The sequence below is a fragment of the Mesoplodon densirostris genome, chromosome 1 (genome assembly GCF_025265405.1).
Source record: "Mesoplodon densirostris isolate mMesDen1 chromosome 1, mMesDen1 primary haplotype, whole genome shotgun sequence".
Taxonomy (NCBI): domain Eukaryota; kingdom Metazoa; phylum Chordata; class Mammalia; order Artiodactyla; family Ziphiidae; genus Mesoplodon; species Mesoplodon densirostris.
The window spans coordinates 85163165-85189334 of NC_082661.1; the positions used below are offsets into that span (position 1 = coordinate 85163165).

The 26170-nt window shown below is 35.8% G+C and overlaps 1 protein-coding gene and 1 long non-coding RNA gene across 3 annotated transcripts in view; one reads left to right on the forward strand and one right to left on the reverse strand.

Annotated features, from left to right (window-relative positions):
• The window catches only part of MYOZ2 (myozenin 2), a 35911-nt gene extending 20706 nt beyond the window's left edge, over positions 1–15205 (forward strand). The window contains exons 4-6 of one of the 2 annotated variants that reach the window (XM_060105398.1): positions 1283–1412; positions 6814–6997; positions 14823–15205. In XM_060105398.1, the coding sequence (XP_059961381.1) occupies positions 1283–1412; positions 6814–6997; positions 14823–15057 (549 nt within the window). In that variant the 3' untranslated portion in view covers positions 15058–15205. The remainder of the gene's footprint in view (positions 1–1282; positions 1413–6813; positions 6998–14822) is intronic. The other variant, XM_060105404.1, reaches the window with a different exon arrangement.
• LOC132494368 (uncharacterized) overlaps positions 1–26170 on the reverse strand; it is a 198530-nt gene that overhangs the window by 164923 nt on the left and 7437 nt on the right. Inside the window, exon 3 of the long non-coding RNA XR_009533048.1 lies at positions 2786–2878. This is a non-coding gene — a long non-coding RNA (uncharacterized LOC132494368). The remainder of the gene's footprint in view (positions 1–2785; positions 2879–26170) is intronic.

The window sequence follows — 26170 nt, forward strand, 5'->3', positions numbered from 1 at the left end:
TCACCTGGTTGATGTTGCCTCTCATGCCTTCATGCATGGCTCCACAAGCCAGCTTACCCCTACTAACATTGCCCTACTCGTTTCCACAGCAACTTTACCAGGGTGCTGCCTAGAGTAAGGTGAAGGTAAAAGGCACCTGGAGAGTGGCTGTGGGTGGGAGAAGCCTGAAAATGCAATAAACTTTATTTTCTTCATAATTTTATCAGGTGAGGCCTTAATTTATGGCCTTTAATTATAGTGTTTGGATTTTAGGACAAAATAGTCTTTTATCCTCACATTTCTATAAAGTTGAATAAGTATTAAACTGTAAAATTGTACTTTACCTTATCATCTTATAAATAAATACAGAAATGAAAAAATATTTTAAAATACTTTCTGCTTATGTCACACAGAAAAAAGTCAAAATTGGTCTTTATTTGCTATGCCTTTCAATAAATTTTTCCTTCTAAAGTTAAAAGATGATTTGACTTTACGCACTTCTTAAATAGATTGGCTTTTTAAAAAGTATATATATATTTCTCATATATAATTAAAACAATACTTTACCATAGAGATAAGTCCTAGCCATATTTCTCAGGATATAACCTATTACAATGTCTGTTTTTCTCTGTTAAAATGCATACTGACTGTTTTTAGAGTGCTACATTGCCATAGAATAAATCCTAAATTATAAGAGTAAAACAAATTCACCTAAAACTTTAAAGACAAATGCTCTTCTAAGCATTTTATTTTCTAGAAACCCCAAATTCTTCCTTCTATAAGTTCATGCAGCTTAAAGTGCAAATATTTTTTGTTATATATGACTGCTGTCCAAATTTCAGATTAAATTTTAAAACAAGGCATATTAAAGCATATCATTAAATCCCATGTATAAATAAAATAGTAATGTAACAATGACTAAGCCGTATGTTTGGCGAGTATGCTGTATGATATTAAATTAGTAAAGACTTAAAAATTAAATACTTAGATTCTCCTTTTAGGTATGTTACGAATAGCAAATTACATAATTGATACAAAGCCCTAGACACAGTGCCTGGCACACGGTAAGGCTCAATTAATTAAATGGATTGCCATCACAAAACAGATCTTAGATTGTTATCAGTAAAATTTCTCATTCAATAGCTCAACTAATTACAATATAAATTATTGAGACCTCATGTAACAATGAAGTGGCATTGTATTTAAATTCTAAGTATACAAATGGCATCTTGCACATATGATATCTATTAGTGTATCTAATATTTTTGAGTTTTCAGTTGAGTTTACTTTTGATCAAATACAGCACAATATTGCCATGCAGAATGAGAAATTGGATGGAAGCAACTTGGAAAGTGGTTCACAGCAAGCCCCATTTACTCCTCCTAACACCCCGGATCCACGAAGTCCCCCAAATCCAGAAAACATTGCACCAGGTAACTAATCCCCTTACAAATAGAACAATAAAGTTGTTATGCACTTAAATATATGACTCAAGTCATTTGGATTCTTTAGTAAATGGTACCTAAATGATACAGCTTCTCTCATTATATATCTACTTTGTAGATAAGTTCGGGACAAATGTAAAGATTTAGACCTAGAGGAGTCTTGTAAAACATTTACAGTAGTCTTACGTTCTTTCAGATGGTCCATTGTATTTGTTGGCAATCACCTATTATATTAAAAATTAAGCTGTTTGTAATTATATTGAAATCCTATTTGTATAGAACTGTACAATTTATGAAGTGCTATGATATATATTTGTCTAATTTAATAATAACTCTATGACATTTATTATAATCCTCATTTTACAAATTAAGAACCTGAGGCTGTGAATAGCTATAAGCCAATATTGACTGTTCAAGAATTAAATCCAGATCTGGTACCAAATTTACAGATGCCTCATGTGAAGCGACCTTGTGGAGATTGCTTTTGTTATTTTCTGCTCTCTTACAGAACCTTAAATGCAATCCTTTAATACTGTATATTTGTTTATTATCTTAAAAGAGAAGCAAATGCTATCCAAATCAGTATATGTTACTTGGAAGTATTGTTTGATTTTGAAATATTCAATCAGAAAAATTATCTGATCTATTTAGACAATAACTTTTCAAAATAACTTAAAGCAAATACCTTTAAGTTTTTCCTCAAGAGTAATGTATAAAGTAGGTTTATAAAATTTTCAACTACTTTTATATTGAAATTAGCAATACTTATGTCATATGTTTGTAAATTAAACAGCTAAATTTAGCAAGAGTATTTCTGGAAATCTTCTCAAATAGCAATAGTGTTTTTGAAAATATATAAGTAAAGCAACTGCATAATATTAAATCTTATTTAAAAGTAAGTTGGGGCCTCCCTGGTGGCGCAGTGGTTGAGAGTCCGCCTGCCGATGCAGGGGATACGGGTTCGTGCCCCGGTCTGGGAGGATCCCATATGCCGCGGAGCGGCTGGGCCCGTGAGCCATGGCCGCTGGGCCTGCGCATCCGGAGCCTGCGCTCCGCAACGGGAGGGGCCACAGCAGTGAGAGGCCCGCATACCGCAAAAAAAAAAAAAAAAAAAAAAAAGTAAGTTGAATGTCAGTCACTGATGAGCTTAGACTTATCAGGATGTTCTTACTGAACACAATGAGAAAAGGTATTGATAGACATAATAAAGTAACATTGAAGGGAACCAAATACACAATTAGAATGCACAGAATTCTGAAGTGAAGCATTGTAATAGAGTTCTCAAATAGCTTTACACTTTTAAGTTCTTGAACACAACATTAAGCACATGGGGGAAAAACAAGCTTTAGAATCAGACAGACCTGGGTTCAACCTGCAGGCTCCTTTCATTTCTGCCCATTTTACTACTGTGTTGGGAAGGAAAATAAATCTCTTTGAGTCTCAGTTTTCTCCATCTGTAAAATAAGGAAAATAAATCTCACTGCACATGGTCATTGTGAGAATTAAATGTGAAAATGTAAATATAGTCCCTAACATATAATAAAGTATTCAGTTAAAATTAATCCTTTCCCTACCCACCTTTATATTCTTAATACTCAACAGACTATATACATATTCTTTTAGCTCCAACCACTATATTGCAACCTCTTGCTTTCTAATGTTTGGAATGGTAAGGGTTTTTTTTTTTAACAGGAAACAGAAGACATATAGAAAAGTTTATGTTGATTCAATCTGGTACTCCCATTACTAAGTTAAAATGTTTATTATTCATCATTATCACGAACTATGAAATTGCAAAAGGAATAGAAAAATTCATCTCTACCCTCAAGGAATCATACATAGGGAGACAGGACAAATGTCCACACTATATTTGTAGTCTCATTTTCTCTCTGCATATATAATTCAATATCATATATACATTTTATTTACCATCAGGAATCTATCTATCTATCTACCTACCTATCTATCTATCTATGTATATATATAAAGAGAGAGAGAAACTTTGAAAATACAAATTCATATAGCTATTTAAAGCTAAATATTCAATTATTAAATATTTGGACATGTCGGTGTAATATAGACTAAGAAAAGGTAGAGTTTGGAGGTTATCAGATAGCTTGTGATGAAGCAAGAGTAATGGATCCTTCCTTCTTGGTCGATGAGTTGAAAAGTATAACAAATTCAGGGAGCAAATTATAGCTTATCCCAATTTAGCAAAAATTTTTATTGATTAACCTACTATGTCTCCACAAGCCAACTTATCTCAAATATGAATTAATAAGTCTTACAATGCCACAATACTGTAGGAATGAAGTTCCTTTGAATTTAAATCAGTTATATTAAAAATATATTTAAAAATCAAACAAAAATATTGGCATGTAGCATTGTTGAACTGTATTATTTCTGAGAGGTTAAACATATGTGGATTCTTCCTTGTAAATAATTCAGCGTATCAAAAAAGGGGCCTCCCTGGTGGCGCAAGTGGTTGAGAGTCCGCCTGCCGATGCAGGGGATACGGGTTCGTGCCCCGGTCTGGGAGGATCCCATATGCCGCGGAGCGGCTGGGCCCGTGAGCCATGGCCGCTGAGCCTGCGCGTCCGGAGCCTGCGCGTCCAGAGCCTGTGCTCCGCAACGGGGGAGGCCACAACAGTGAGAGGCCCGCATACCGCAAAAAAAAAAAAAATAAAAATAAATAAAAAAAAATAAAAAAAAAAGAAAAAAGTTATTAGTTAATTCTGTCTATTAAAAAATTTGAAAACCTGGAATGTTAAAAAATGTGAAAAGATTAGACCATTTATAGTTCCTCAAGTCAATAGATTATTATTAGATTATCACAAAACCCTTAAAATGATCATGAACATGATATAGAAGCTTTCAAAAGTATTTCAAACAAAATTGATTTGCAATAAAATACAAGATTCCATGTGCACTAGAATTATAGTTATGTGATCATTATGCGTATAGGTGAAGAAAAACTGGGGAAAAATTGTGTTTTGGTAGTGGGATTTCAATAAGTTTTTAAAAATACAGAATTTTAAAATTTCCAATTTCTATGTGGTTGACCCTGATCAATTTTAGGAAAGGAATAGGAAATAAAATGTGGTAGTCATGGCAATCGAGTTATGTATACTATACAAAGGAAAGACATGGGAAAAGGTAACTCTGCTTTCCTGGGAAAGTCAGGAGTGAATAAACAGAAGTGATAACCTCAAGCTAAGTCTTAAAATAGCAATTTGTAGGTGACAAGAGTTAGAGAGAGTATTCCAGGCACAGGGAACAAATGGAACAAGTAGGGAGGCATAAGGGGATACAAGCTTCAAGTAGATCCACAGTTCTGGAACATAAAATGCAAGAGGAGAGGGCAGGAGATGAGGCTGGCTGGACAGTTAGGTAGGGCCATTTGTGTCATACTGAATAGTTTTCTTTTTTTGGCCACACTGCATGGCTTGTGGGATCTTAGTTCCCCAACCAGGGATTGAACCCAGGCCATGGCAGTGAAAGTGCTAACCAGTGGACCACCAAGGAATTCCCTTGCTGAGTAGTTTTGATTTTTGTGCCGGGGAGCCATTATAGAACCTGGAGTAAGGGAAGTGAGTGACCTGATAAAGTTTTCCACTTAAAAAGGTCACTCAGGCAGCAACAGGGAGGTGCCTGGACGAAGGGTTGAGAGCTAAAGGATAAGTATGAAGGCTACTGTGAAAACCCAGGCAAGAGATGAGCAGGGCCTGAACCAGGTAGGTAAAAATGGAAATGAGGAGGAAAGAGGTAATTTGCTAGAACAAGATCTCTCAATGTTCTGTTTGCAAATCACTTGCATACAATTTGTAAACAATACCTGAAACTTCCTGTCTTTTGAGGGAAGACTCCATTATCAACATCTTAAGTCGGTGCCCAAGGTGATTCAGAAACACAAAGTTGAGGGCCCCTATTTTAGAAATCCTTAAATATAGTTGGTAATACTTATTGATTTGTTGTGGGAATGAGGAATTGTTTAGGACAGTGCTTCTGTCTTGGACATCTGAGGGTAGTGATAACATTTGCTAAGATGACCAATATACAAAAAGAAGCAGCATGTATTGGAAAATGGATGCATGTAGGTCTAGATAGGTTATAAAGGGTGCCAGGAGAGTATTAATTTGGACAAATATAATAGGTGGTTGAATAGAAGGGCCTGGAGATCAAAAACAAACCTTGGAATCGTCAATCTGTAGGTCACAGTTAAAGCCAAGAATATAAATGAAACTTTCTAGGCAGAGTGTATAGTCTAAGAAAAGAGCTTTGAGTAACACCAACATTTAAGTGGCAAGCGGAGAGAAGCAGCCTACCGAAGAGACTACCATTTGATACCGGAGACAATCAGAAGAAAATTAAATTACTGCAAAAAATAACTGTCTACTGGTGAAATTATCAAGAGTTTTTGGAAAAGAAAAAGTAATTTTTAGTGTAAAGAAAGGATAGGCATGGTTTGACAGAAGAAAATTGAAAACATTTTAGAGAAGGAAAAGAGCATCAGGGAAACCCAAAAGTAGGAGTGATCACATGGTAGAGGTTTTGACATGGTGGAAGAGAGAATTATATGAAAGACATAACTAGGTGGTATGGTAGTATAGCTGGAGAGTAAACAGCTGTGCCTTTGAAGACTTGAAGAATGTCACTTAATGCATGTGAAAATGGTTTCACATTTATGCCAGGAATTTGTGTGACTTTTAAATGGTACTTATAGAAAATTTCTAGCTCGTGTGAGAATAAATTGAGGAGGTGAGATTGGAAGCAGAAAAGTTAGAAATCCTCAGGAACAAAGTAAACAAGGGATGGACACATCAGGCAATAAGAAGGGCCTGATTAAGACAGTGGAAACAAATTGCTTCACCATTTTGAAGCTTGAACATTTTACAGACCACTCAGAAATTTAGGATAGTCAACACCTGAACATTACTTCTAAAGAATCAGCTCCAGAGGAGGGAGATTTTGTCTTCATTGATATTTCCCCAGAACCTAGACCACAGTAAACACTCAATTTACATTTCTAAATTAATCCATTAAGTGTGGTATATAAGGCCTAGTATAAATTAATATAAGGGGCACAATTTTAAAAAAATTAAGTTAATAGTTTCACTGAACAAATATATACTAAGATAGTCAAGGAAAAAATTAACTATGATTTGGTAAAATTAAACACTAAGTGGTTTCTTTTGAAAATTCCATAAATTAAAAGGGGTTTAAAAATGTCTCACACTTTCAGACTACTCTTTTCTGAGAGATCATAAAAAGAATGCATTCTTCATAAATTTACCCCTGCATGAAAAATTAAACATGGGAAAATGTTAGGTGGAGTTTAGTAACTCTTAGGCACTCTGTGTTTACTTATTCTTGCAATATTTTTCCAAAGGATATTCTGGACCACTGAAGGAAATTCCTCCTGAAAGATTCAACACCACAGCTGTCCCTAAGTACTACCAGTCACCCTGGGAACAGGCCATTAGCAATGATCCGGAGCTTTTAGAGGCTTTATACCCTAAACTTTTCAAGCCTGAAGGAAAGGCAGAACTGCCTGATTACAGGAGCTTTAACAGGTAATTCAATTATCCTGGGTGACACTTCAGCATGCAATAGCAAGGCTTTTATATCATGGTATGGAGAACTGAATCTTCTGGTAGAAAAAAAATTTTAAAGACTCTAAATAGCAATATATAATATCTCCTTAGCCTAGGCAAAGACTCATTTTTGCAATATTATTAATATGTCAAACCTTAGTCCCTTTTTAGTATAACAATGAATGCTATAATACAGAAACAATCACTAAGATCATCACCCACATTTTAAAATGTTATTTTAATAATAATTTCTAATTTGAAGGTTGATATTAGTTTATGTGTTGCTCCAAATGACAATGCTGTTCAAGAATTTCAGAAATAATTTTCATGCAGGACTATGAGAATTACCATCTAACTCTAGGTTCCAATTTATATTTGTGTAGGCTTTAAGCCAGATTAAAGGTAATTTAGGGCCAAGACTCCAGCACATATACACACCAATACTTATGCTACCAAAAATACTGCCAAATAATATCTGCATTATAGTTTACACAATGGACATTTATTTTTCCCTGTTATCCATTTTTTATAATTTCCATATATTTTTAATGGTCTCATAATCCATTCTTTGACCACTAGATTTTCATTTTGGAGTAAAATATCTCCAGTATCCTGTCTCACACCCACTCAATTTATAGGCTGCTTAGTGATTATTCACTTAAAAATTAATAAATTAAGGAGTAAATTTTTGATTTACAAAAGAATGCCACAAAGCTTGCATTTAAATAGTGACCTTCCTTAGTACTTTTCAAATTATTGTACTATTAACATTTTAGTTTTCACATATTGCTATAGTAATAGTATGAGTACTACATCTATTATTAGTAATACATTAGTAATACATCTACTAGTATTACATCTAATACTACTAGCATTATTAGTAATGCTAATAGTATTAGTACTACATCTATTGCATAAATGAGGTATATCATATAATTTAAGGAGGGTTTGAGGTGTGGCAAAGAAAGGAAGTTGAAAGCCCATTCTAATCAATGATATAATTGTTTTCAAAAATGAGAATGTAGAAAATTATAAAAGTAAAACACTAGGAAGAAATGGAAACTAATGGAATACTTGAGGCTTGTTCTTGATATTAGTGCTTTAGAGATGCCATATGACTTCTGTATACTTTGTGGCTTCAGTACCCCATACCTGCTGAGCAGCTTGCTTCCAGTTCTACAAACACACTATAGTATCTGGGTTGGTTATAAAGAGATGCCTATTGATTGTATAAAGACCAAGTGAGTGCTACACAATGAACACAATACTATATAATTAGGAAATGTAGCTCCCTGTGTTAAATCAAGGCTTTTGTAAATGTAACACTGTATGTGTGTGGGAAAGAGAGAGAAGGGTGGGGGGAGAGAAGTTAACTTGCTAGTAGTTCTCCTTTACCTGAGAAAATTTTATTTGAATATATCTGTTTTTTTCTTTTTGTAAAAACAAATGAGAACAACAGAAACAGGGAGAGGAAGGGGAAGGAAATAAGTAGTTTCCAAATATTCTCAAAGTCTTTTGCAAATAGTAAAATAATGCTCTTTGGTAGCCCCATATTATTATACATAATTACTAGATATTGTTAATAAAGCATGTAAGAGTGAGATACAGTCTTATAGCCTTCAGCAGTGGTAATGACTGGATGAGAATGGGCTCCCAAGTCTAATCAAAATAGCCCATAACTTTGTATTCTTATACTCATTTTGAGATATGTAAATATTTATGTTATATTTAAATAACACTATATTAAACCTATGTAACATGTGAGGAAAAGTAAACTAGGAGCAAGGAGGTTTCCAGCTCTGCTTCAAAAAGCTGTATGACTTTGGGTATGTCACTTAACCTTTCCTTGTATTAATTTCCTCACCTGTAAATACATTGTATGATTATATGATTAAGTACCTTTAAATATATTACATGCATTATCTATTTAGTAGAGCAATTTATTTTAACTTCTATACAACCATTTTACATAATTTTTTACCTTATAGAATAATCAGTAATTATTATGGGTGTTTTATATGTCCAGCACTATTAATTTTTACAAATGCAAACCAATTATTGATCAATTGAAATAAACAACAAAACATATATTAACTGAATCTGAGTGAAACAAGCCTGTTAGTCACTACATAGACGATAAAGTGTAAAAATCATTTTAAGTCAGATCTATGTTTGAAGAAATTATGTTACGGGAATCATAGAGATGCACAGTGATCTTTTAGTAGCATATTCCAAATCTTTCAGTGGAATTTTTTGCTTCACTAACTAAAACTTGAAACTAGTTTCAGAGATCTTAAAAATCTTACAAATAGTCTCTCACTTTGAATGCTTAACATCTCTGTTAAAAGATTTTCTTTACTTTGTGTCTGAGGGCAATAAAAATTTAAACAGGATATAGTCTCGATGGTGCCAAAGAAAAGAAAACTCTGCTTTTCAAAGAGCAACCTTTCACTGGATAAGTGGTAGGAGGGAGGAGATGGGTGATGAACAGAAGGGAATGTTTTCATTTACAGAAGAAAATGACCCACAAATTGGGTGGGAAAAACAAAACAGAACTGGATAAAAAGGGAAAAGCTAATGCACTAAATGCCAAACCCAAATATTGGATTTCAGTGGCATGGGAACATTTCTTTTTTCATTTAATTCAGAAAAAAAAAAATAAATGAGTAAAGGTGATTTCTGGAATTAATAAATACAAGATTAATTGACCAAATTCAGCCTAAATCTAGAAATGCTCAACTCCAGCCTCTTGTATCCAATGAATATCCATATACTCTTAAACTCCCGCAAATGAATGTATGTCTTGTGCAATTGCTGGGGGCCCCACAATTAAAAAGGCCATGGCTGGTTTAATGTTTTGCTTTAATGTTTGAAATTCTTAACAATTTTTTAACAAAGGGGCTCGAGTTTTCATTTTGCACTGTGCCCTACAAAATTATGTGGTGGGTCCTGACCCCAGGTTCTAAACTTTACCCTAAGCTCCTCTGTATTCAGGAAATTTTTCCCTTAAAGTAACTATATTGGTCCATACGTGTCTTTTCCCCCATCACGTTTCACTCTTCTCTTGTCTGTGAGTTCATTGAGGTTAAGACTTATTACAATGTTTGAATTCCTAGCATATAGCAGAGTGTCTAGATATAATAAGCAATCAGTAATTCATCAGATGAATAAATGAATGAATCAACAAATGAACAAACTATTAATTTACAGTGGTAAATTTCTAAAATGACAAAATATTGTCTTGGACATCCAAGAATAAGTTTTACTTATGTACTGAGTCAAATTTGAGTCATAGAGACTCTTCAATTCACTAAATCACATGACAAAATGTGGGATATTAATCACCTAGTTACACCACGAATGTGACAGCAACCTGGTTTGACACCATTTAAACACAGCCAAGTGGTTGAGATTCCTAAATATACTGCTCTACTTAGGAAGTGATCTCAGAAGGCCCAATACTCCTTAAGAGTTATCTTGTGCGGGTACGATATAAGGTAGTATAGAAGAGAAGGCCTTCAGTGAGTTTGGATGCCTAGATTTAAATCCTGATTCTACACCTTACTAGGTGGGTAACTTTGGGCAAGTCATTTAACTATCTGTGCTTCAGTTTCATCCATTAAATGGCGATATAAAAAGAATCAACTCATAAGGTTGTTGTGAGAATTTAATGAGACAATCATGTAAAGCTTGGTACTCAAAGTGTGGTTAGACCAGCTGTGCTGGCATCACCTGGGAACTGGTTAGAAATGCAGAATTTCAGGACACACACTAGATTGACTGAATTAGCATCTGTACTTCAACAAGATCCCAAGGTGATTCCTATACCAAAAGAGTTTGAGAAGCACTTAAAACAGTGTCAGGTGCACAGTACCCTGTCAATAAATATTAGCTTTATTACTATGCCTTCTGAAGTTTAACAGTCATAAAGCACCTGACTGATGATCTAAATTCTTAAAGTTCTTTTCCTAAACAATCTCTCTCACCTCCAGAGTAATGGTTTTAGGCCCTGGATGTGAAAGTCTACACTGATATGATTGCTGAAATACTACATTAGACTGAGGTTACTGCATCAGTCAGTGATCTGTTTTTATCCATATCTTCTACAGCAATTTGGGGGAAATATTATAAGGTCTGTTATCTTGAGAACAGATGCAATAGAAAGTAAAACATACTGTTCTTCAGAAGGAAGCAAAACACTGGAAGGCAAGAAAATTATGGGCCAGTAAGACATGAGATTCTATACTACATGACACAGTTACATCTGCTACAGCCATTTTTGAGGTCACCTATCCACTCTGTGGACACTGAAGATCTTATCTGGCTCTCCCTCTTCTTCCCCAGTACTATTCCTGTCATCACTTTTTGGTGGCTTAAGTATCCATGTAAATAATACACTGAACTCTCAGCCCTTTCAAGTCCTTGATTGTCTTGATTTTAAGGATCTGTCTCTCAATCCCACCTTAGTCACTCTTGGCTTTTCTTAATGTTTGTCACTACCAATACCTATTATCACCTTCAAAATCTCAATTTCAAGCATCCCACTCTCTATCACATTTTATCTTTATTTTTCATTTATTCTTTATTTCAACAATGTTTCCATTCCACACATCAAAGCCATCTCACTTTTCAAAGTCTATCAATCATTTTCTCCTTACTTTATCAGACTCCATGGTCCCTCACTATTATCACCCAGAAATTAAGATATTCAAGAAAGATCATAGGTGATTGAGCTTTGAAGAAAATCAGATCTCTTCCAGGCTTTAAAATAGTCTCTGCAATACTGGAAAATCTATATAGTCTTGCCAATTCCATTGTCCAAACGTTTATAAGAATCTTCTAGGTACAATACATTATACAAGTACATATATTGAGTAAGTTACAAAGATACATCAGAGAGAATTCCGGTCCTCTTCGAGTGCAGGCTGGTAAGAAATACGACAGACAGACTAGTGGATATAATGAAAGATGGAAAATAGGGTTACAGGGGAGGTAAAAATAGAGTCCATGGAAAACTTAGGGGAGAAAGAGCTTATTTCTGGCTGTGGAAGATCAGGGAAAGCTTCTAGAAGAAAGTTAAATTATTAAATACTTAAATATAAATTACTTATATAACATACTTAGAACTTAAAGAACTTAAAGGGGATTTAGAAATGTAGTAATAAGGGTCAGAGCACTCCAGGCAGAGAAAAATGAATATTTGTAAAGGCAATGAGGTTGGAAAACATAAGGAAAAGAACAAGCAGTGTATCAGTTTGACTGGAACAAAGGGTATATGAAAGTGAATAGGGAAAAACTAGCATGGACCTTTCCATTGGGATGTCAAAGTAATTTTTTCCACACATACACCAACCCTGTTCCTCTTTGTCTTCTATCAGCCAGTTGCTGAAACTCTAAACCTAGGAGTAATTCTTTTTTTTTTTTTTTTTTTTGCGGTATGCGGGCCTCTCACTGTTGTGGCCTCCCCCGTTGCGGAGCACAGGCTCCGGACGCGCAGGCTCCGGACGCGCAGGCTCAGCGGCCATGGCTCACGGGCCCAGCCGCTCCGCGGCATATGGGATCCTCCCAGACCGGGGCACGAACCCGTATCCCCTGCATCGGCAGGCGGACTCTCAACCACTTGCGCCACCAGGGAGGCCCCTTAGGAGTAATTCTTGATTTCTACATTTCTCTCACAATTTTTATCCAATTTGTCAGCAAATCCTGTTGACTCTACCCATAGAACACATCTTGAAACCACCCACTTCTTCAAGGAAAACACCTGAAATCCAAGCTGCCATAATTTCTCACTTGAATTGCTACAATATCTTCCCTTCTTCCATTCTTGTCCACCTATAATTGTTCACATAGTAACAGCTGCCAGAGTGATCTTTATAAAAATTTAGTCAGATTATACTTACCACTCCCCTGTTTAACACCTTATGATGGCTCCCTTTCACACTTAGAATGAAATCCATATTCCTTATTGGACCAAGTTCCACACAATCTACCTCTCTGTCCTCTCTCCTTTCTGCCATCCCCCTCACCTGTCTAACAAGATAGGCCTTCTTTCTTTTCCTGAAAAGATCAACATTATTTCTGCTTTAGATTCTTTGCATTAGCTACTCCCTCTACCTGAAATGCTGAAGTGCTTCAGCCATACGGTCCATAGCTAACTTCTGACCTTCAGATGGCAGTTTAAATGTCACCTCTTCAGAGACGTCTTCTCTACCTATCTAGTCATTCAGTTGTGCCCTATTATATCATCCTATTTTAATCTTCTCATAGCTCTTGTCATTATTGGATATTTGTCTATATGTTTATGATTTTTAAAATTTATTAGTTTTTTATTGACGTATAGTTGACTTACATGTTTTTTTTTCATCTGTAATCCACTGCTGTTTTTTTTCTTTTTTGTTTGTTTTTTGCGCGGTACGCGGGCCTCTCACTGTTGTGGCCTCTCCCGTTGCGGAGCACAGGCTCCGGACTAGCAGGCTCAGCGGCCATGGCTCACGGGCCCAGCCGCTCCGCGGCATGTGGGATCTTCCCGGACCGGGGCACGAACCCGTGTCCCCTGCATCGGCAGGTGGATTCTCAACCACTGCGCCACCAGGGAAGCCCTAATTTCTATTTTTTTAACATCTTTATTGGAGTATAATTGCTTTACAATGCTGTGTTAGTTTCTGCTTTACAACAAAGTGAATCAGCTATACATATACATATATCCCCATATCTCCTCCCTCTTGCATCTCCCTCCCACACTCCCTATCCCACCCCTCTAGGTGGTCACAAAGCACCAAGCTGATCTCCCTGTGCTATGTGGCTGCTTCCCACTAGCTATCTATTTTACATTTGGTAGTGTATATATGTCCACGCCACTCTTTCACTTTGTCCCAGCTTACCCTTCCCCCTCCCCGTGTTCTCAAGTCCATTCTCTACGTCTGCATCTTTATTCCAGTTCTGCCCCTAGGTTTTTCATGACCTTTTTTTAAATTTTAGATTCCATATATATGTTAGCATACAGTATTTTTTTCTCTTTCTGACTTACTTCACTCTGTATGACTCTGTTTATGTTTTTTAATTGTCTGTCTCCTTCGCTAGAATATAAAAGCTTAGACTTTGACTACATTGCTCACTGGTATACCCCCAGCACTTAGAACTGTGCCTGGCACTGAGTGAATGAATAATTAATGGCTAAATCAAACGAAGCTAGGATGTTACATGGGACCTTGGATGCCAAGGTAAGGAAGGTGGACTTTATTCAGATGAGTAGAAGGATTTTGAGGTTTTTGAGATAGAGGTGGAAAGATGCAAAGATATACCTCTTGCCTTCAAAGAGTTTATAATTCACAGATGACCCAAACAAAATCGTATTCTGAAAAAGAGAAGCTAACAATACAAAGTACCATATTATAAGCACTAAATGACTCACATAAGACAATCAACGTGACAGGAATTTGGTTAAGAAAGGGAGTGAGGGCTGGTGGAGAGGAGGCACAGAGGAAATATCTTAAGCAAGTATAACATTGTCAGCAAAGGTGCAAAGGCAAGAAACGTTGTGATGTCCAGGGAAGAGATTAGCTCAGTCCAAAACTAAGAGTACGTACATAAGGACTTTACACCAATTTATTATCAAATATCTGTTTTATCATAAAGGCATGGTCCTTGAATGGAAATGCTTGCCTCAGAGGCCAAAAACTGAAACACTACTAAGAATATAACACAACAACATGCCCATAAGACCATGCATTAAATCGTTTTCTATTTTCTGTCAAATAAATTTGAATATTAATTAATTTATTCTTTTTCTTTTCATTTCTCACAGAGTTGCCACCCCATTTGGAGGTTTTGAAAAAGCATCAAAAATGGTTAAATTTAAGGTTCCAGATTTTGACCTACTACTTCTAACAGATCCCAGGTTCATGGCCTTTGCCAATCCTCTTTCTGGAAGACGGTCCTTTAATAGGACTCCTAAGGGATGGATATCTGAGAATATTCCTATAGTGGTAACAACTGAACCTACGGAGGATACCACCATACCAGAATCAGAAGACCTATGAAAAGAAAGTTGTATGTGACACAAGAACCTGTGAACGTGAATGTTGCTGTTTTATTATTCTACTTACTTGCAAAGCCACTTAACACTCTTCATTAGTAGCAATAATTTAATAGCAATTTAGCAATTTTCCTTTTATGACATTTAATTTCAATCTCAGATCAAAATCTAATAAATAATTTAAAATCTTATTTTAAAACCTTTTAAGTCACTTGTCTTTATTCATAATCTTGTTTTCACCTGGTCTAAGCAATCCAGCCTTTTCACTGAGAAAGTCCAGAAAAGTTACTGACAGCAAAGGGTTTCATTTTTGTTGCCTTTAATATAAGATATTACTGAATAAGTTTTTCAAATGGATCTCGAATCAAAATATAGTGCAAGATATTTAGATTAATTCAGAGTTTTATTTAAGGGATGAAAGCTATGGAAGTTGATATACAAACATTATTGATGGAGAAAAGGGTTGGGTTCTTCTTTTCTGACAAGCTTCCATGATAAAATAACTTGTCTAGATGAAGTCTTTTCATTAGTCATTCTTAGAATTTCTAAAGTGCTTTGTATTTTCAACGTGCTTTGAATCATTAGGTAATTGTTCCAGATGGCATTCGCCAGAGTTCAATTGGGTTATTATTTTTGTTTAGTATTAAGTCAAGGAGACTGAGAGACAATGACTCAAAGAACGTCATACTATTGCAGTTTTCATGATCAAGGTATACTTGGAATTCAAGTTCCACAATGTTGTGTGTTGATTAGGTTCAACTTTATGTATGTATTTTTAGAAGAGTAATGACAAAATACATGCTAATATACATATAAATAAATATATGTATACGACGGGAGGACAAAGAGAGTGTGTAATTTGAATTGGCAGCTTTCTTTGCTGAATCTTTAAATTCTGCTCAAATCCTTAAGCACTAGGGAGTATATGCCATAAAACACAAATAAAAACAAGAAATGGAAGAATACGAAAGCATTTGAAAGTAATATAGCACAAATCTATCATGAAATATATTAATATATTTGTATAAAAGACTCAAACTAATATAAAGTTATAGATATATCTTAAAATATGGTTGAAGAAATATATGCCATGGAACTGGTAAGACATAAATATCAATTCTTCCCATTTCAATTCAGTTAAAAGTTCTGTGATAGATGTTTATACCAGAGAAGAAATGTCTTATCCATAGAAAACTATCTACCACATTAAGTTTAGGAGACTGGAAGAAGGAAAGTGTATAACAGAGTAATGAAAATGCTGTGTAACAACATAGCATATTTACAATAGAATCTGCATATAATGTTGAAATTGGTGGTTGTTTTGATCATCTTCTAGTCTTTACAAATTTGCTTATGAAAAATGCAGTGCCTAGAAAGGAACAGTATCTTACTTATGCATATTATCACTGTAGAGAATTTGTATAATCTAAAGTATATCTTTAAGATATCTTAGTTTCGGGGGAAGCGGGGGGTGGCAGGGGTGGTGGTGGTGGGATGAATTGGGAGATTGGGATTGACATGTATACATAAATATGTATAAAATTGATAACTAATAAGAACAAGCTGTATAAAAAAATAAAATAAAATTGAAATATAAAAAAACAAACAAAAAAACCAAAAAAAGACACCTTGGGCTTCCCTGATGGCGCAGTGGTTGAGAATCTGCCTGCCAATGCAGGGGACACGGGTTCGATCCCTGGTCTGGGAAGATCCCACATGCCACGGAGAAAACAAGCCTGTGCACCACAACTACTGAAGCCTGCGCGCCTAGAGCCTGAGTACCACAACGAAGAGTAGGCCCTGCTTGCCGCAACTAGAGAAAGCCTGCGTGCAGCAACAAAGACCCAAAGCAGCCAAAAATAAATAAATAAATAAATAAATAAATAAATAAAGTTGTATTAAAAAAAGATATATTGGGCTTCCCTGGTGGCACAGTGGTTGAGAGTCCGCCTGCCGATGCAGGGGACACGGGTTCTTGCCCCAGTCCGGGAAGATCCCACATGCCGCGGAGCGGCTGGGCCCGTGAGCCATGGCTGCTGAGCCTGCGCGTCCGGAGCCTGTGCTCTGCAACGGGAGAGGCCACAACAGTGAGAGGCCCGCCAAAAAAAAAAAAAAAAAAAAAAAAAAAGATATATTGGTTTTATTTATGTTTTGGTATTTACCTGTTTTAAAATAACAATGTTGGCATCTATGATAACTCTAGATATGAGGGTCCCATCATGCCATTTTTTTGTTCATTTTAATCTTTTAATAAATAAAAAATTAGTCATATTCTATTATGCATTTTGATGAAATGGTTTAGTTCTTTATTAGCAATTTGAAATGTTACTATTTTTCATTAAACTTAAATTTTATTGCATTATTTTAACTATCTCCAAATAGTTAAACTCTATGCTCAGTGTCACCTCTCTGTCAACCACCGAAAAAGGGCCAGCAATTAAATATGTTAGTTATAGAACAGTATTCTCCACATCATAAAGGAGAATTTTAAAAGGGGGAATCTTAAGTTTCTTTTTTAAGATTGGTTAGAAAATGATGGAATAGCCCTCTGCTCACTATCGTATTTCTTCCTTTCCTGGAAGTGTCTATTAATTCTAATTCAGTTGTCTGACACCTTTAGAAATGTCAAATTTCACAATCTGGTTGCTACACAATTAGAATTTGAAAGGAATTTTGAATGGGTTTTCCACTGACCTAAAAAGCAGCTAAATCTTTCAAAGTCTGAAGAAATATGATAGGCTTTTTAGAACAGCAGAAAGACTGTGGCATTTTTTCCACCCACATTTGTATACATGAAAAATGAAATAAAGGAGAAAGAAAATTAAAAGTAAATGAATGAAAATAATATTTGCTGATGGACTACTAAATGCCAAGCACTATACTCACTGGTTTATAAAGGCTATTTAATGTGTACTATTTTATTTTATTTTACTTTTTGGCTGCGCCGCATGGCTTGTGTGATCTTAATTCCCCAACAAGGGATTGAACCCAGGCCACCACAGTGAAAGCATTGAGTCCTAACCACTGGACCACCAGGGAATTCTCTATATTTTAAATATTATTTTATTTTCATGATTATCCTGTGAGAAATGTATTATAATCTCCATTTTATATAAGAAAATTGAGCCTCAGAGAACTAAGGTGACTAGCTTAATTCTAGGTCCAAAGTAGAAGAAATAGGTGAGTCTGGCTCTAAAATATATGCTCTAAGAACTCATGGTTCATAACTTCTCTTTCAGAATAATTTCAGCCTTAAACTATTTTATTATGTCTAGACAAATAATAAAAAATCTCCATTATATTAATTTTGGGAAAATATAGCTATAAATTGAGTAATTTTAGAGTTACCCTCTAAAGTCATTCAGGCACTCATAATCATAAAAAGTTGAACTTTCAGACTTTCAAACAAGCAATGTGCATGTTTAATTATGAAATTAGAGAAATACAAAAGCATACTCTGATTAAACCTGCTTGTTTCTGCTCAGCATTGTGCACACTTCTGATCGATGTAAACTTTTTTTTTATTTCCCCTGTAAGGGGCAAAGAAGGGAGAAAGAAGAGGAAATAAAGAGGACAGAAATGCACAACACTAATAACCATAAGGCTGAACGAAATCATCTAGTGTGATAACACTCCAAAAACATTCCTTTTAAATGGAAATGTTTTCTACTTTTCAAAACTTTAGAAGAATTTCCATTATACTGTTCAACAGACTGACTTTTGGGTCATAAAATTTTATCTCCTATTTTATTTAGCCAATTTCTTGATGATCAGCTGGCCAATTGTTTTCTGGATAACACTAGGTCTGCATTAACAACTACAGCAATAGTTAGATCATTCTTGGCTTTAAAAATATATATTTATGTATTTATTTGGCTGCATCAGGTCTTAGTTGTAGTACTCGGATCTTCGTTGTGGCATACAGGATCTTTTAGTTGTGGCATGCGGGATCTAGTTCCCTGACCAGAGATCAAACCCAGGCCCCCCTGCATTGGGAGTGAGGAGTCTTAGCCACTGCACCACCAGGGAAGTCCTCATTCTTGGCTCTTAACTCTCCACCCCCTTCAATCATTTCTCAAGGCTGGTATTTTCCATTTCTTAACTCAGTATTTGAAAGGACTAGATACCTTAAAATAACTAATTATCAGTTATTACAAAATCAAGGCAAATATGGACAATAATTTTTAGTCAAAATGACCATTTATCCACTTAAAATATTACATTTTCTAAGTAGACCAATTTATAAATGTTTTAGCAGCGTGGAAATGGAGGGAGCCAATTATTCTCACAAAGGCTAAAGTGGAGCAGAATGTCCAGTCATGAGTGTGAAAAGAACATCCTGAACTTTCCAACTCAGGGCACAGCTGTACCAGCCGACTTATTAATTCTGGAATTTCCTCACTCTGCTGCTTATGCAAGATAAAACTTACATGACATCATTGCAGTTTCCCAGCCGCAACTGCTTTTTATTAAGCTTAGGAAAGTATTGCTCTGAATGCCCCTTTTCTTATGAAAAATACTTTCAACCTCCACATGCTCTATTCTGTAGGAAGAAGGGCAGTTCACTTTCTATGAAAGGTGGAAGAGTGCCAGGCTTTTGCCAAAAGAACAAGCAAGGGGAATCTATTCCAAACTAACCGATCAAAGCACTTCACAAATATATCAAAGGATTTTTAGAAAATTATGTTTAAAAAAGTTAAACTTTGGGGCTTCCCTGGTGGCGCAGTGGTTGAGAGTCCGCCTGCCGATGCAGGGGACACGGGTTCGTGCCCCGATCCCGGAAGATCCCACATGCCGCGGAGCGGCTGGGCCCGCGAGCCATGGCCGCGGAGCCTGTGCTCCGCAACGGGAGAGGCCACAGCAGTGAGAGGCCCGCGTACAGCAAAAAAAAAAAAAAAAAAAAAAAAAAAAAAAAGTTAAACTTTTCAGAACTAAGAAAAAAGTAAGTAAAATTGTGTAAGAATTTCAATGGCTTACACACTGAAGTATTATTAGATAAATAAAAGGGTATGTCCCTATTTGAATTCCTTAAATAAAAGAACTAGATTTCAACTCAGGATATAAACTTTCTCTGACTTCTCAATATAATGTGATTTCAATAGGAAGATTTGGTACATATGGGCAAAGAGGGGGAAAATTATTTCTAAGAGGTTACACTTCAGTTTCAAAAACAATGTGCTTATTATTCTGGATTGTGTAATATTTTGAAGCACATTTCAATGACAACTTAGGCAGTGTATGAGATGGAGACAGCTCAGGAAACAGAATTGGAAAGAGTCAGAAGGACAAAAGGTAAATTCAATTACTAATTGAATAATTGGTATAGAAGCTGCAGCACTAGCAAATTAATCTAAAAGAACAGGGGGAAAAAAGGAAGGCCAGAATGAAGCAGGCTGAAAGGAAATAACTGTGATATTCTATGGTTTCTAGAGCCTTTTCCTTACCCCCTTTGAAGTTTTGTTATATCAGTTGTCTAATGTGAATTGTCACCCAAAATAGATAACTCTCATTACATTTTCTTTATCAACACGCACTTATAAATTGCATATTAAAGCAGTTGTATTTAAACGTGCCAGCAATCTGCTAATCTACCACAAATTAGTAATATAATCTCAAGCAATTTACGTTACTCTGGAAGTTTTCTCCAACCATTTATGTGTTTCAAAGGCCACTTCTGCCTAAGACCTTCCCTGACCACCCTTACTTAAGAGAGCACACTTATAACCCCTTATTGTGCTTTTATTTTTCCTTTATAGCCCTTATTACTCCCTAACATAATGTGTTAGTCTGGGTCCTCTGAGGAGCAGATGCCAAGACGGGATAAACCTGCAAAAGTTTTATTAGGAAAATTGCCCACATGAGAGAAAATGGGGAGAGAGTCAAAGAAAGGCGGGGAGAGAGTCAAAGAAAGGCTGGGAGAGACCCAAGGGACCTCAGATGGAACTGCATGGATATGTTCTAGACTGCCCAGCAGTCTAGGGAAGATTCAGCAAGCCTGTTGGAGGATCTGTGAGCCCAAGTCACCTGTAGGAAAGGTCCGGTGTTTCCCAGAAACAAGTCTGCCTTAGGGTCACTGTCATGGTCCCTCAGTGGCTGGGAGCAGACTGTGGAAGGCAGGCTCAGCAAGAATGCAGTGATGGAGGTCAGAGGGAGTAGAACTGGGGCCCTCAGACAACTACGTTAAGATCCACAAGATGTAGCCGCCACACACAATGTATGTATTTATTCCTTAATTATTTATCTCACCCACTAGAATGAATGTTCTCTGAGGGTAGAGACTTTGCTTTTTTATTAACTACTGTATCCTCTGTGCCTGGTATATAGTAAAGAACAATAAAAATTTGTTAAACGTATCTTAATTATGGGGATAATATTAGTATCTATCTTAAAAATTATATATTATACATTATATTACCCAATACACTGTAAATGCTTGATACATGTTAGCTATTATTATTAACAAAATAAAAAATTATCACGCAGTAAGAAAGCAAAGGCATTTAGAATGAAGTTAGATTAGAGGTTACACTGGAACTGCTTTGGGATAAATATATTTGATCCTGATTTGGGGCTAATATATGTTGGCGCAATGAGTACTTTAAATACATACATAATCAGAAACACTAATGTGGCCTGACTACTTTTTAGGATAAGCTTGTGCCAGCTCTATTCTCCAGACTCAAAACTGCAATTATGGGAGACTTTTTAGGATCTTGCTAAAATAGTACTATTTCTTGTGAGCATTTACATATTTTGTAGGTCACTTGAGAATTTTAAAAAACCGATATAGTGGATACTTTCCTTGATCAGTATATACTACCTTTTTAGAAAATACATTATACAATCAGAAAGGAGTTCCTATGGACAGATGGCTACATAATCGTTCATTTTTTTTTTTTTTAACTAAAATGGCTTTTCATTTAAATACCTGTTTGGAATATTTCAAATCAGGAAGTATGTTGCCCCGGAATCCTAATGTTTTGGCACAGTCATCTCTAGAGTACAATGAATAAAAACAATCACCCCAAGTCCCCTTCTCTGGTGGGTTTCCATGTTGCTTAAAGAAATTAGGCATCTGGTAATCATAAGCATGGAAAGGAGGTGATTCCTCTATGACCTGATGCTAACATAATGAAAAATTCACCTAAATACAATCAACCTGAAATAACTTTTTCTTCTTTTCCAACTTATCTTGAAAAAGCAGGAGTACTTTCTAAGCTTAATTTTAAACTCAGTTCCTAATATTTATTTTACCTTACTTCTACCCATGTGAAAAATTGCAGCTAATGAAGTTTCTATAACACAACTGATTTGCCTCAGGTTCCAGGCCTCCTGTGCAAGGCAAGGCTGTCTTCTGAGCCATACAGCACTCGAGGCTCAGTTGTTATTTTGGAACATAAAGTCAAACATAAACATGGACCACATTTATTCAAAAAACATTCTTTACTTCTGATGCAAAGAAAGGGATGTAGATATAGTTTATGGTTAATTACAATAAGTTTCCTCACAAACTCATGAAAATCTATTAAAAACACATTAAACTTATCCTAATACTATAGACAATGTGCATGGCTCCCCTAAAATCAATATGGTGAAATCCTAACCTCCATGTGATAGTATTAGGAGGTGGGGCCTTTAGGAGGTGATTAAGTGGTAAGGGTGTAGTCCTCATGAATGGGATTAGTAAAAGAGACTCCACAAAGCTCCCTTGCCCCTTCCCCCATGTGAGTACACAGAAAGATCATAGCCAAATATGAATCAGGAAGCAGGCTCTCACCAGGCACCTTGCTCTTGGACTTCCCAGCTTATAGAAATATGGGAAATAAATTTCTGCTGTCTATAAGCCACCCAGTCTATGGTATTCTGTTATAGTAGCCTGAACAGACTAAGACACATAGCAATACAGAATAATTATCATGTTTTTAGATGCATATATGTATAATATATTAATTACGGTTAATGACCATAATTATCATAATGTATTAGACTATGCATTACTATGTACTAGACTATGTACAAATCCATACTCTGATGTTTACTTAAGTGTCCTCTTGTTAGCATACCAAAAGGATATTAATATTTAAGATATAATAGGAATAAGCAAAAAAGTTATATTTTGCCAAATACAACCCACTAGTACTACGTTAATAGCATAACGAAACACTCTCTTTGGTTTAAACTCTCTTTAAACACTTAAAATCACAGCACTTTAGAATTAGACTCTATCTTGAAATACTCTAGATCAATTCCCTCATTTACAGAATAGAAACTTAGATCAGAAAAGTTAAGGAACTGGCTTAGTCTCACATTGCATGCCTAAAATTAGAACCCAAGAGTCCTGCTTCTGATCTAACATTCCTCCCACTAACTTATTCTCTCTCCTATCTCAGTGGAGAACACAATCATCCAGATGATGGGCACAAACCACATACCTTCTGGTGACATAACATACTGTACATGATTTAATATTTATCTATATAAATATAGCCTTATATAATTTGTATACCTTATTTATTAGCCACAGAGAAATAAAACTCTGAATTGGGGTAATGTTAATAAAATGTGGAACCAGAGAGTAAAGGCTTTTCGTAAACATTGCTCCTTCCACCAGAAACCTCTTGGTCCATGTCTTTCAAACTGTAGTTGTGTTCAGTTAGGTGGTGTAAAAATTAACTTAGATGGTTATGATCAGCAGCTTTTCAAATGAAACAGAATATAAAGGAAAAGAAAACATCAGAGCATATCACTCATAGAAATAGTATTATTTCAGGAAACTACTGATTTTGCTTTATATATATGTTCATGCAAACTGGATCACAATGTAAAATATATTGCTTATTCTAGGTTGCAGTCTAAAATGTTTGAAAGTTACTGTTGTACCTACTACTAAATGCTGTTTAAAATGTAAAAGTCAGCACTGTTAATAGCAAGTGGAATGGCTTTTCTCCATCACATCGAAACTATTATAACTAATTTGATAAATAGTTATTCAGAATTAAAAGCATTTGAAACAGTAGCAGAACAAAACTTGTAGAAAACAATTTAATCAGAAAACCTTGATTTAAAAATGTACAAAATGGCATTACACACATTCCAGGGATATTACTTGCCAAGAGTTGGTTTGTTTTTTCCTCCAGCACAATTTCAGTTTGAGGGTTTGTTTTACAGATAAGAGACTAAAAAACTCAAGAGCACTAACAGTTAAGAAATAAAGAAATTAAATACTCTAAAACTTCTGCCTTTACCTATACTTCTTTGAATTATTTCTATCACTGAATACTTTCCAACAATTTTATTACTGTATTAAAAAGTAAACCTTTTTTTCCTTTGACTGTGAAGTGAATTTCAACAAGGAAGTTCAACTTGAAAACACTGGTGCCCTGAATATTTTTGTCATCTTTACAAAGAAAATTGCTCTCCAGGGCAACTTCCTTTGGGTTCATGGCTTTAGCCAATATGTTATGAGCAAAAGATATGGTGTTATTTTACTATTGTATTTCTTGAAGAACTACCTCAAAAACAAGTCAGTCTAAGATATATAGTTGTGTGTGTGTGTGCACGCACACACACGTCACAGAGTCTTAGATTTGTCAGAGTCCCAAGAGGTAGGAAAGTAAGTTTGGTAAATTTCCAAACGCCATAGTGTTTTTCATAAAGTCAGAGTACTACCACAGATATCACAATTGAGAAGAAGAAAATCTTTTCCTGTGAAGTGCTCTTGACTTCTTCCTTATGTTCCCCTTCCCGTGTCTTTCAGAATGGCACAAAGGTGTCAAGTATGTTTATTACCAGTATTTGAATATAGAAGAAATCTGATTGCACTTTAAGAACAAAAGAGTACTATCTCTTATGAAACTTTCAGAATATTTCAGGGAAAATATTTCACACCAGGAAAATTCTGTGACTAGGAATTGAATTTTAGCCCTGCTTCTATCAGTGTCTAGCATGAGCCTGGTAACTTTACCTCCTTGAGCTTAAGTGTTATCATCTGTACAGTGAGGGATTTTAGCAAACTAATCTCTCAGATCCTCTTTATCTCTAAGATTCTGAAGAATTGTATAAATAAAACGTTATAAAACTTGTTTTCGGGGTTTCCCTGGTGGCGCAGTGGTTGAGAGTCCGCCTGCCGATGCAGGGGACACGGTTTCGTGCCCTGGTCCAGGAGGATCCCACATGCTGCTCAGGCTGAGCCGGCAAGTCCGGCTCCACAACGGGAGAGGCCACAACAGTGAGAGGCCCGCGTACCGCAAAAAACCCCCACAAAACTTGTTTTTGAAAAAAATTAAAGAGAAATTATACTAATGCACAAAAATCCTAGTGAATCCTAGGCTTTCAATCAAAACCTAGATGTTTTCAGCCTTTAATTCTGGATCTGTTAGTACGGCACATATTGCCTTCCTCATTCCTACTTACTCTACTGTATTTCCATGGCTGTGACTAGACGTCATACTTAACTGATAAGTTCCTTTACTTAGTCATTCAGTTTGCTTATTGAGTGCCTCCTATATGCCAGACACTGTACTAGGTACCCCACTTTCACTGTCTCTAACATAAGGATATTAATAATATCTAAATATTAATATTCTATGGTTGTTAGGAAAGTTAAATAATGTAATTTGCATAAAACACTTAGTTCGTGGCGTATTTTGGAATTAAGTAACAACTGGGAAAAGGCCCTATTTCACACCTTCAGCGTTTAGAATCATGTGGCTCAATCCCTTCCTTTATGGATTAAGAGGTTAAAAGAGGTGAGCTGCCCTCCCACAGGCTCAGCTCCTTGAGAGCAAAAGAGTTCCATAACTCTCCATCCATTCTATCAATTTATGCTGCTTCTGAACGTAAGCCATTCTTTCATTCTTTCTCTCAGATTACAAAACGTTGATAGAAAAAAAAACATGCAAATAAATGCCCACAGTGGTGGCAATCCTACTAATCCTGTCAACAGCAACCCAGTTAGGGATTAGCTAGGACACCTTGCTATGTACAGATGAGGAAACTGGGTTTTAGAGTAGCTAATAACTGCTCAAGGTCACACAAACAATAAATGGTAAAGTCAGGATTTGAACATAAGTCTGTCCAAGTCTAAAGGCCATGCTCTTTTATGATACCATGTTGCC